This window comes from Mobula hypostoma, chromosome 5 (genome assembly GCF_963921235.1).
Source record: "Mobula hypostoma chromosome 5, sMobHyp1.1, whole genome shotgun sequence".
Classification (NCBI taxonomy): domain Eukaryota; kingdom Metazoa; phylum Chordata; class Chondrichthyes; order Myliobatiformes; family Myliobatidae; genus Mobula; species Mobula hypostoma.
The window spans coordinates 169,070,957-169,084,069 of NC_086101.1; the positions used below are offsets into that span (position 1 = coordinate 169,070,957).

At 41.0% G+C, this 13,113-nt stretch overlaps 1 protein-coding gene across 5 annotated transcripts in view; it reads left to right on the forward strand.

Annotated features, from left to right (window-relative positions):
* The window catches only part of LOC134347160 (sorbin and SH3 domain-containing protein 2-like), a 465,962-nt gene that overhangs the window by 443,186 nt on the left and 9,663 nt on the right, over nt 1-13,113 (forward strand). For all 5 annotated transcript variants that reach the window (XM_063049382.1, XM_063049380.1, XM_063049383.1 and 2 more), the window contains 2 exons: nt 8,316-8,362; nt 13,000-13,106. In XM_063049382.1, coding sequence (XP_062905452.1) covers nt 8,316-8,362; nt 13,000-13,106 — 154 coding nt within the window. The remainder of the gene's footprint in view (nt 1-8,315; nt 8,363-12,999; nt 13,107-13,113) is intronic.

Consider the following 13,113-nt stretch of genomic DNA (forward strand, 5'->3'; position numbering starts at 1 on the left):
TGTTGTGGATCACAAGAAATCTCAAGATAAATGCTATGCTTCTGGGAAGCATAAGTGTCTCACATTCAGGAGGTCTATGTGGTTGGACTTTGGGCAACCAGCACAATGGAGAAGGGTAAACACTGCTGAACAAGAGATCCATCTCTCTGGCTGCTTTAACCAGATGAATGCAAATAGAAAAGCCACTTCAGTACCAGTCATTGGTGAAAATACCATTGTCTTATTGAAGATGAGATTTCATTACCTTCGTGACACAGTACACTCCAAGAAAATGTGACGGCTTTGTTGCCATTTGTATCTTGAATCGTGCAATTGAAGACACTAGAAACTACAGAGAGAAGAGGAACAGTATAGCTGGGAGCCTGAGAGTATGAGATGGAGCCTGGAGAGCAACAGGAGCCTGAGAAACCAAAGGAGGAGACACCCACCAGGGACCTGTTCTGCAGCAGCATGAGACATAAGGCACCCCTTAACAGAGAGATGATGTGTATAAGGAGACTGCAAGATTAATTTCCCCAGTGCAAATCTGACACTGACACAATCTTTTACACTGACATGGTACATCTATAATTAGCTGAGGTAAACCTAATGAAGTAGAAGATCCCCTCACACAAAGTCACAGACAGCAAGGAAACATGATTTTGCCCCAAATGGTCTATGCTGACCAAGATTCCTATCTTAAGCTTTTCCCTTTTTCCTGTGTTTGCCCCACTTCCCTTGAAACTTTTCCCATCTACGTTGCTGTTCACACCCTGCTTTGTTTTAATTGCTTGATACATGTGTCTATACTTCCTGAAGAGTGGAACCTTGCATGAGGAACTTAGATTTTCACAGAAGATGCATTATCGGTGAGGATCTTTACTCTGTAAATGATGTGCAGATCATCTTGATGTATCTTGTGACATCATGATGTTTCTTTCAGCATTTTTCCGTCATCTGGGATCGATCTCTCTGAATGAGATGATTATGACCTACGTGTTATTATTGTACCTAGGCTAACCTAGCACCTTCCTCTTGGCACATATCTTATTGATAGGGATTGCATGCATCTTTGAATGAACCTGGTGGATTTCTAAGACACCCCTACAACTTCTGCCTCCTCAAGGGGCAATGCTGAAATAAATTTCGTGATATCACAAGACGATATGCAATTCACTTGCAGAACTGAGGTACTCACAGAAAATGTGTGTTCTATGTGTGTTAATGTTGTGTGGAAGCCTGAGGAAAGTGCCCTTACGAGCCCATGCTTTTTCCTAAATGTTATGTAGTAAAGTGCTTGGAGCATTGGATCAGATCCCTTCTGAACTGTGCATACCCTACTTTGAGGGTAAACTATCCTAGTACTGTTTCATACTGGATTTTGGCCAATTTTGTTGCCTTTATGTGGGGTGGGGGGAGGACACTGTATGTCCGCATCAAGTAGAGCATGTTTCAGCAAACCAAAGATGGATGCAGTTGAATTTCTAGGCACCAGTTTTGAAATATCAAACTGAGATTTATGACTGTCATCCAGTTTTTGCCTGTTAATTGCTATCAATATCAAATTAATATTAGAATGTTTTCTGCATATTATTTTTACATGCAAACCTTTTAAGATTTCATTTTATTTTAAGCTACGGTGGTCTGTACAGCATTGTTTAAACAGCATCTTTAAAGTTGAATAGCTTTCTTAAAAGTATAAATTGTGATAGAAATCTTTAATTTCACATGTTAAAGTTCAGGCTTCCACTTTAGATATCTTTTCCATATGGTTCTTGATTCTCCAGATCTAGAATATAGATAAGCTATGGGATAGAAAAATGTAGACTATATGGTGCAGCTGAAGGTAGGGCAGTGATTAGCATACTCTAAAATTGAACCTTTGATGAAACAGGGGTGGATAGATGGGAAAATAATACTGCAGTCAGTGAAAGTGGGAGTGTAAATGCCTGTAGGATATTCAGGAAGAAGCAATCTCCTATCAGGAGAACTTGTACATCAGAAAAGTGTACTTGAGACCATGGGGCAGACAGTTTGGGATTGAGTGGGGCTTGGTGTGGCTGCAAAGTGGAAACATTGAGAAGGGTAACGAGGCATGGTATTTGGAGTCAAGTACTGGATTTGGGATTTGTGGTCTGTCTTTCAAGAATTAATTTGACAGTGCAAGTGCACACTCACATTGTGGTGCAATTTGGCTTTGTGGCAAATAGCTGAATTGCAAAGATTGTGGCAAAGCAGGATTTCTGATTGAATACTCTCCTAGCTTCAACTCTGCCTCAAATTTAGTGAACTGAAGTGATTTGAATCAACGTGACTAGGTGCAAGGTGATTGGAATCCTAGAACAGCACTTTGCCTTTCTTTTTACAGGTGATTTGCCAACCTGGAAAGAAATATACTGGCCTGTTTTTGCATAGTATTTGCTATTTTGCTAACACCAATAATCTCCTAGATTATTTTGGTTTTCAATGTAGCATCACAGGCCTGGTTTCTGCTGTGGAACAATGACATCATAAAAGACAAATCATTACCTCTTAACTCTGAAATTCAAGCATCTACATTTGTATGTTATATATAACATACAAAATTTCTCATTGTCGTAAATATATAAATGATTTGAATGGAAATGTGGTAGAATGAGTGAGTAATTTTGCAGATTACACAAGTATTGGTGGCATTATGGATTGCATAGAAGGTGGCCAAAAATACAGTTGGATGTGGATCAGCTGCAGATATAGGCAGAGAACCAGCAGATGGAGTTTAATCCAGGCGAGTGTGTGCTGCTGCAGTTCGGGAAATCCAATGTAAAGGGAAAGTACATAATTAATGGCAGAACTTTTAACAGTGTTGATGAACGGAGGGATCGTAGGGCTCATGTACATGGTGGTTTACTAAAAGTAACTGCACAGATTGATATGGTGGTAACGAAGGTGACTGGCATATTTGCCTTAATTAATCAAGGCACTAAGTTTAGGAGGCATGAAGTTATGTTACAGCTTTATAAATCTATGGCTGGGACACATTTAGGATATTGTGTTCATTTCTGATTGCCTCATTATGGGAAGCATATTATGGAGAGGGTGCAGAGGTGCTTTACCAGGGTGCTGCTTGGTTCAGAGGACATGTGCTATGAGGACGGGTTGGACAAGCTGGGGCTGTTTTCTCTGGAGCAGCGGAGGCTGCAGGGAGATTTGATAAAGGTTTCTAAAATTATGTGAGGCATAGATGGAGCAGACAGTCAGTGCAACACGGTACATTGCAACATAGTCAGAATAAGGCACACTGGTAAGTAGGTTTATTGGTTACTGTAAATTGCCCTGTGATTAGGCTGTTAAATAGCTGGGTTGCTGGGTGGGGCTGTTGACTGGGCCAGAAGGGCCTGTTCCCATGTATCTTTAAATAAATAAATAAACACAAAATGCTGAAGGAATTAAGCAGGTCAGAGAACCCTTCATTAGGAATAGACAGCCAGCATTTTTTTCTCAAGCTCAGTTTATTGTCAGTGAACTGTACACAGGAATACTGCCAAACGAAACAAAGTTCCTCCAGACCGAGATGCGTAACACAGTACATATACATATTATAGGCATCTGTTAGTCTTGTGAGACCATGGATTTGCACCTTGGAAAGTTTCTAGGGTGCAGGCCTGGGAAAGGTTGTATGGAAGACCAGCAGTTTCCCATGCTGCAAGTCTCCCCTCTCCACGCCACCAATGTTGTCCAAGGGAAGGGCACTAGGGCCGATACAGCTTGGCACCGGTGTCGTTGCAGAGCAGTGTGTGGTTAAGTGCCTTGCTCAAGGAAACTTTGGCTGCCTCAGCCAAGGCTTGAACTAGCGACCTTTGAATCACTAGACAAACGCTTTAACCACTTGGCCACGCGCCAATACACATAACACATGAAGTAATATTATCATTGGTAAATTAGCAAATAATAAGGTGCATTTATGACAAATTAAAAATTAAACAGTATAACGCTACTGACACTTCATGCTGGGTGGTGGTTGTGAGTTCAGTAGCCTTATGGTTTGGGAGGAGAAGCTGTTTTGCATCATAACAGTTCTTGTCTTAATGCTATGGTACCTCCTGCCTGATGGTAGGAGTGCTAGGGTATTTCTAGTACTAGAGGGAATCTATTTAATGTGAGAGGAAGAAAATACAAAGGAGACGTGCAAGGCCATTTTTTAAACACTGGTGGGGGTCCAGAATGTATTGGCAAGGCGGTAGATAGCATATGAGTAAAGAAACTCTTAAATAGACATATGGATATGCGTAGAAGGGAGGGATATGGTCAGTATGCAGAGATGTGGGATTGGATAAATTAGGGATTAGTCATTTAGTTTGTTCAGCACAACATCATGGACCAAAGGAGCTGTCCTGTGCTGTACTGTTCTATATTCTACGTGTGAATAGTTCAGTTGCTGTATTCCCCAGACTGACTGCAAGCTTTCACCTTATGAATGGCAATAAATGTACTTAAGAATGGGGATATTCTTGAATTTCAGTAAATGGATCAAGGTACATATTAGTGAATGCAAATTCAGAAAGTTAAATATGTGAATTGATTTGTTTGTGTATAATGTTGAAAATGATGGTTTATACTTAAGTAGGAAGCTGGGAGAGAGATTTTCTCCTGGAGCATGTTTGAAGAAAACTGGCAGACACAGAGTCAAGCAACATACATCAAAGTTGCTGGTGAACGCAGCAGGCCAAGCAGCATCTATAGGAAGAGGCGCAGTCGACGTTTCAGGCCGAGACCCTTCGTCAGGCCTGAAACGTCGACTGCGCCTCTTCCTATAGATGCTGCTTGGCCTGCTGCGTTCACCAGCAACTTTGATGTATGTTGCTTGAATTTCCAGCATCTGCAGAATTCCTGTTGTTTGCGTTTAAAGACACAGAGTCAAGTTGGACTAGTCCGTAATGGAGAAAACACAGAAGACATGATGTGTTAAGGCCTAGATCAATAAATACTAAACTAAGCAGAGCCCCAGTAAATTCTTGAGCAGGAGTCCGAACCCGACATAAAAACTCTCAACTTCATATACTTTGTTCAGAATTGTAATGCTGCAATAAAGAAGATAATGGAGAAGATAAGCTCCATTGGACAGCTACCGTTTGTTTTGCTGGAAGCAAGGAGCATTTTGTTGACAAACCTCTATTGAAAGCATTGTGTTCTTTACTTCATTCAGAGGTTCACTCTATATCAAGTATTAGGTTTAAAATGAAGTAGGAGAGGAAGAACATACTCTTGCATCTTTTTGGTTACTGTCAGTAATCTAAGTAGATACTCCAAATTTTTTAAATGTAATAATATGGTACATGGTGTTCTGTATATAGCTTCTCTATATATTAAGTAATAATGAATTGGATACGTTACTGTACTTTGGTGATTATCTCAGCACCAAGGAATGAATCACAGGATTATTTGTTTGTTCATTGTATGCCGTGTTGTATGACGTGGGTGATCATGGTCTTTCCATGACCATGATTGTTCTTGGCAAATTTTTCTACAGAAGTGGTTTGCCATTACCACCTCCTGGGCAATGTCTTTATGAGACGGGTGACTGCAACCATACTTTTCAGAGATTGTCTGCCTGGCGTCAGTGGTCACATAAGCAGGACTTGCACCAGCTGCTCATAAAACCATCTACCACCTGTTCCCTTCGCATGGCTTCACGTGATCAGTGGGGGTTAGGCAGGTGCTACCTTGCCCAAAGATTACCTGCAGGTTAGCGGAGGGAAGGAGCCTTGCACCTTCTTTTGTGGAGATGTACCTCCACCCTGCCACCCGAAAGGACAGGATAAAAAGATCTTTTCATCCACTCCACTCCAGCCTTTTACAGGAGCAATTCAGTTAATCTTTCCTAATTTCACTGCATTTTTTTCTTTCCATCTAGTATTGGTCCTCTTTGATTGTCAAATTGAATCATCTTCGCAACCCCCTCAGGCAGTGAATTCCAGAACAACTGGTTGTTTGTTTCAAAAATTGTTTGTCATCGTGACTTCTCAGATTCTGCCACCAATCATCTTAAACCTATGACTCCCACTTCTTAAGCCTTCAGTCAGTAAAAACAGTTCCTAATTATTCACTCTGGCAAAACCCTTCATGATCTTGAGTCTATCAGATTAATCTTGATCTTCTCTGCCAATAAGTTCTCCAGTCTATCTGGTAAATGAAATCCCTTGACCCGCGAGACATTGGATTATACTATATCTTTTCTGCACGTGTTAAAGTCACATGCTGGTTATCCCTTATTAATTTTCATGTTTCAGTTCGTTAATCTTTACTAATATTTCCCATCATCCAAGGGCAAAGTGACCAGGTTACAGTGCTGGGTGTCTACAGTCCTTGGATCATTTGAATAAAAGGATAAACACTAGAATCTTCAAATCCTCTGGGAATTCCCCAACCCCTCTTCCATAATAATAAAAAAAGACAGAAAGATTGTAGTGTGTGCCTGCCTTCACCAGAAACCCATGATTCCTCCTGTCATCTGCTGACTTGTTGCTTATAGTATTGATATTATCCAGGTCATAAAGCTGGCATTATACTGTAGGTGCTAGTGAACATTGTCCAGTTTTACTATTCTTCTACACATTGACAACCGTAGCTGAGCAGGTTCCTTCAATAACACAGAACTTGGAAATTTCAATATTTTTGCTATCAGTCTCCACCCTGCTCTCACCATCACTTGGTCCATCTCTGAAACTTCATTCCTCTTCCTAGATTTTGAACATATTCTGCATGGAAAGCCAGATGGTATGAACATTGTATTATTCAAATTCCAGTAGGTGCTCCCCCTTCTGTCCCTGTTCTCTTTTCTCTGTCTATCTGATCCTCCTGTTTGCCATCACCACGTGTCTTTACCTTTCTCCTACCTCTCCATCTGAACATCATCTACACACTCTCGCTAGATCCCCTTTCTCCATTACTCCCCTCTGTCCTCCCACCCTCCTTCCTATATTCCACGCTCCACCTTGTTCTCCTGTCAGATTCCATCTTCTTCAGCCCTTTGTCAGTTCTACCGATCAGATTCTAGCTTCTGACTCTATTACCACTCTCTCCTCCCCCATCTGTGTATCACTACCCCTTCCTCACCTGGATCCACCTGTCACCTGCTGGCTTGTGCTCCACCCCTTCCCTTCACCTGATAGAAGAGAATAGTGGACCATGGAATTAAGGGAAGGAGGAGAAAACGGTAACCAGAGGGAGCAACTTCGAGATCAAGAGAGGGAAAAGAGAAGGATTTTTGGGGCTGATGGAATAAGAGAGAAAAAGGCAGTTACTGGAAATTGGAGGTCAATTTCCATGAAGTCAGATTGGAGACTACCAAGGCGGAAAATGAAATATGAGGTGCTATTCCCCATTCTCCCCTTGCCAGCGTACCTGCCTGTCTTCCCCTTCTCACCTGGATTCACATATCACCTGCCAGCTCTCACTCTACCTTTCCCCCAACTTCTTATACTGGCCATTTCCCTCTTTCAGCCTAGTCCTGAAGATGGGTCTCGGTCCAAAACATGAATAGTCTATTTCCCTCCACAGACACTGCCTAACCTGCTGAGTTCCTCCAATATTTTGTGTGATGTACGGCAGGGTGATGGTTTGAAACAGAATGCGAGTGGATGTGAAGCACTCTCTTTCTAAAAATCAAAATTCTGATTCAGAATTAGGTTTATTATTACTGGTTTATGTAATGGCATTTGTTTCATAGTGGCAGTACGGTGCAAAGACATAAAAATTGCTATAAACTAGAAAAGTAAATAAATAGTTCAAAAAATTGAAATAACAAGGTAATTTCATGGACTATTCAGAAAACTGATGACTGTGGGGAAGGTTATCTCAGAGGGTTAACCACACCATTAACCCGATATTCCTACACAATAGCATGGCATAATAGTCTTATTATGTTGCAAGAATATACGGTTAGAAATTTAGAAATTATCAGACTTAACAAGCATTGTGGAAATAATTGAGTTTCATTGTTCTTGATTGGTTGCAAAGTGCTTAATTTCCTTTAGCATTTTCATTCCAAATCAATATGCGTATTTTCAATTCTTGTGATTTACAAGGCATGCAATCCCCCAGTTTAGTTTTTATGCAAAATGATTTAACCCGTGGTTTGACTTTGCTGTTTTGCCTTCAATTGAGATGAAATTGAGCATGCGTAACACATGAGGTTGAGTGTTCTAGGGACTCTTTGCTGCTGTTTTTGCTTTGCATTGCTGCCTTACTACAGTTATTTCGATAATGCTTCATTTTAATGAGAATAGTTGCTTTGTTTGCAGTCCTAAATGGGAATAAAACAACAGGTTAATTGAATCTTTTTGTTTGTCCCACAGCCTCAACCACCACCCCTTTCTCATGCAGAATCACAGATTGGAGAACCGTGAGTATGTTTTTGTTGCCTGGATTGGGGAGCATGCCTTATGAAAACAGGTTAAGTGAACTCGGCCTTTGCTCCTTGGAGCGACAGAGGATGAGAGGTGTCCTGATAGAGGTGTATAAGATGATGAGAGGCATTGATCGTGTGGATAGTCAGAGGCTTTTTCCAGGGCTGAAATGGTTGCCACAAGAGAACACAGGTTTAAGATGCTGGGGAGTAGGTACAGAGGAGATGTCAGGGGTAAGTTTTTTACACAGAGAGTGGTGAGTGCGTGGAATGGGCTGCCAGCAACAGTGGTGGAGGCAGATACGATAGCATAAATCCCACCTCTCCTGGAAGTTCCGGGAGTCTCCCGCATATTGATAGCAGCTACCTGATGCCCGCAACTTATAGGAAATAGATTTTTTTTGAGAGAGGGAGAGGGAGAGGGGGAGAGAGAGAAGGAGGGAGGGGGAGAGAGAGAAAGAGAAAGAAAAAGAAAAGAAAACGCGTGCCCGCGCGTGTCACGGCAGAGTGTTCCAAAAAACATACTTCACCCCAGACTACACTGAAGTGTACTGCTGCCTAATAGGGGTCAAAATGATGACAGTGTTGCTCGCTGCACTGTTTGCAACAGTGATTTTTCTATTGCCCATGGTGGGTTAAGACTGTAAAAGACATTTTGAGGTAAGTTTAACAGGTGTCATTCATTCATTAGCATAGGTAACGTTATTTAAGCTAGCTGGCTGGCTGCTAAGGGGCTACTCTATTGCTGACATCCCACCTCTCCCGGAAGTCTCCTGCAAATTGATGGTGTTACTTCCCTGAAATGAGTTTTTGCTGGATGGGATGTCTGCAATAGGGTCTTTTAAGAGACTTTTGGATAGGTACATGGAGCTTAGAAAAATAGAGGGCTATAGGTAAGCCTAGTAATTTCTAAGGTAGGGGCAATTTTGTGAGCTGAAGGACCTGTATTGTGCAGTTGGTTTTCTATGCTTCTATGAATAAAATGTTGATTTAAAAAGTGCCCTGAAAGTTTTAGAGGTGATCAGAAGAGAAAGATTTTCACCCAGAGGGTGGTTGAAATCTGGAATGCACTGCTTGAAAGACGGTGCAGGTGGAGATTTGGACAAAATTTAAAATATTTAAATGAGTAAACATAGGAAATTCTACAGATGCTGGAAATCCAGAGCAACACATAGAATGCTAGAGGAACTCAGCAAGTCGGGCAGCATCTAGGAAGGATAGTAAACAGTCAACGTTTCAAGCCAAGTCCATTCATCCTCATGAAAACTCTTGGCCTGAAATGTCAACCGTTTCTTTCCTCCATAGATGCTACCTGACCTGCTGAGTTCCACCAGCATTTTATGTGCTATTTAAATGAGTACTTGACTTGGCATGCCATGGAAGGTTACAGGCAAAATGCTGGTGAATGGGATTAATACAGATGGGCATGGACATAGTGTGCCAAAGGGCCTGTGTATGTGTTGAGTATTACTGAGATGATGATTTCAGAATCAGATTTATTTTCATTAACTTAGAGTACTGTGTATAAGTCTTAGGTAAATATGTATAGCTAGGATGCCTGAGATTTTTGCACAGTACTGTAGTAATTTTAAGTATTGCACTGTACTTATTGCTGCAAAAAAAAAACAAATTTCATGACATGTGAGTGATGACAAGTCTCATTTTGATATGGGTCTCGATTGTGGGCTGAGAGTGGGAAGTTCAAAGCACATTTATTATCCAAGTATGTATACATTATACAAGTTTGAGGTTTGTCTCCTAACAGGCAGCCATGAAACAAAGACACCCCATATACATGAAAAAATACTGTCTTAACATGCAATGTGCAATGGAAAAAAATAATGAAAACAGTAACCGCAAGCAACTAGTGTTTCTGAACTTAAGTCTGCAAGAGAGTCCCATAGTTCAGCACAAAGCCAAGTAAGCGTTGTGGAGCAGCGATCTTAATCAGTCCGTACCTCACCTTTACCCCCTGACACCTTGACCTTTGCAATCTGGCCCAGCGCTGAACTCTCCATCCAAAAATCAAATTCTGCTGCTTCAAGCAGCCATCTGCACTGGTATGTACCTCACCTCTGGTCTTAACACCCTGACGTTTTCAGTCTGGTTTGGTGCTTAAATCTCTATCCAGATAACAGGTTCTGCCACTTGGATACGCCGGACTTCACTGGTTAGATTTGGCCTATAAATTTCATCCGCACATTGTGCTCAGTTGCATCTGGGGCCTGGACCCTGTGGCTTCAATTCGGCCTGTGCCCGGTCTCACATGCTCAGCAATGGACACGCTGCCTTGCCTTGCCTTGGTTCTGCCGCATCAAATTGCCTCCAAATTCAAAGAGAAGTTACAAACTATTACTTGCAATGATCATTTGCCAGAAAGAGTGTGGTTAACTAAGTATTTAGTTGTTCACCTTGTTTCATTAGCCACCAGCCAGAAGTTGCAGAGATTCACCAGCTCCATCTTAAACTGAAAGGCAGGAAGAGGGAAAGATAGAGAGGGGAGAGTGCAGGAAGACATTCTGTAATGATCAATAAATCCAGTTATTTGGAATCAAATGATGTGAAATTTATTGTTTTGTGGCAGCAGTGGAGTGCAAAGACATAAAATTATAATAAATTATAAAAAATAAATAAATAACACAAAAAAGGGAATAATGTCATTTTCATGGACTGTTCAGAAATCTGATGGCGGAAGGGAAAAAAATTATTTCTGTATTATTGAGTGTGGGTCTTCAGGCACCTGTACCTCTTCCCCAATGATAGTACAAGAAGAGGGCATGTCCCAAATGCTAAAGGCCCTCACTGATGAATGGCCCCATCTTGAGGTTCTTCCTCTTTAAGATGTCCCCAAAGATGGGGAGGGGTTTACCCATGATGGAGCTAGCTAATTGTATGATCTGTATGCTAAAATTAGGGATCCCTCAGAACAACTTATACTCCTTGGGAGACATGTCTATGCTGTAGGGAGACAGACTGCCAAACTCATTTCATCCAGAAGGCATGGGATCCATGGAATCTTGGCAGCATGGATTCAGAATTGGCTTGCCCACAGAAGCAGAGGATAGTAGAAGATGGAGCATATTCTGCCTGGAGGTCGGAGACAAGTGGTGTTCTACAGGGATCAGTACTGGGACCCCTGATTTTTATGAGTGACTTGAATGTGAAAGTGGAAGAGAGGTTAGTAAGTTTGCAAATTAATCTAAGAATAGTGGTGTTGGATAGTGTAGAAGGTTATTACAAGGCCTCATAGGAAGTCACCTTGTTATAAGAAGGATGTGGAAGTTTTAAGGAAGATGCAGAGGAGATTTATTGGGAGGCTGTCTGGGTTAGAAAGCATGTCTTATCAAAATATGTGGAGCGAGCTAGGTCTTTTTGGAGTGAAGGAGAAAGAGAGGCGACTTGATAGAGCTGTATAAGATTATATTAGACATAGATAGAATGGACAACAAGTGCATTTTTCCTAGCATATTAATGACTAATGCCAGAGGAACTCCTTTTAAGGAGAGTGGAGGAAAGTTTACAGGAGATGTCAGAGGTAGTCTTTTTTTTACACAGAGAGTGGGAAATGTCTGGAATGCACTGCTGGGTGTGGTGAGTGGTTGAGACTGGTACATTAGGGCAATTTAAGAGTCTCTTAGATAGGCATATGTACTAAAGAAAAGTGGAGAGTTTTGGGCTGTGTTGGAGTTGGATGGATGGTCAGCACATCATCATGGGCTGAAGGGCCTGTACTGTGTTGTACTGTTCTTTGTTCTATTTTTACTTTTCCTTTTTCTATTAAACAGAGCATTAAAAGAAATAGTATTTTTCCTTCTACCCACAATTAGGCTGTTCAGAATTAACAAAAATATCATTAATGGTGCTTAGGAGTTTCTACTCTACGGTCCAAAGTTATGGCATGAACTTAAAGCATCCACTGTCTCAGAGTCTCGGATGTTGAGGAACAATGGTATTTTTAGGGAAGTCTGTCTGTCTGTCTAGGTATCAAATCCGATGCGGACTTTGGTGACCGTGGTTTTCCAGATAGATCTATCCTTCATTTTTTGGATGACTAAAGGGAAGTCTATTTTTCCTAATAAAGCATAATGTTGGCTATTAATATGGAGCAGGCTAAACCTATTTCCCTGAATTTTATTATCTGCCTTTTTGCTGATATACTTTTTGACAAATGGCCTTTGGGGTATTAATCTCCTGTTCTAACAACCCCTATCTGATATATCTCCACTGGTAATCCTGAAACTATTTTCCCTTTTATTGATCTGTCAATGAACATGAAAAATACTTTTTCACTCTCATCTCAACTTTGCTCATGGTTTTTAAGCCTCTATTCAAACATTGTTTTCTCCCTCTTTTTCTGTGATTAAAATATTTTTTCAACCACTTGCTATATCCTCTCTGTCTCTATTAACCATTCTGCAATAGTGTCTAAATCACACATTTGACTTAATGTTTCTTGCAAACTCATTCCAGGTCCATACTTTTCTATCTGCTAACCCAGTGCAAAAAAACAAGAGGCCTATTTGTCTTTCCTTTAGACTAGATTACACAATTACTTTGAAGTTAGTACTGACTTAATGTTTTTTTTTGATATTATGTCAAATATGAGCTAGCTAAACTTAAGCCTTTTCTCACAGATACCAAGCAATGTACAGCTACAACCCACGAAATGAAGATGAACTGGAGCTTAAGGAAGGAGATATTGTTGAAGTAATGGAGAAGTGCGATGATGGATGGTTTGTTGGTATGTG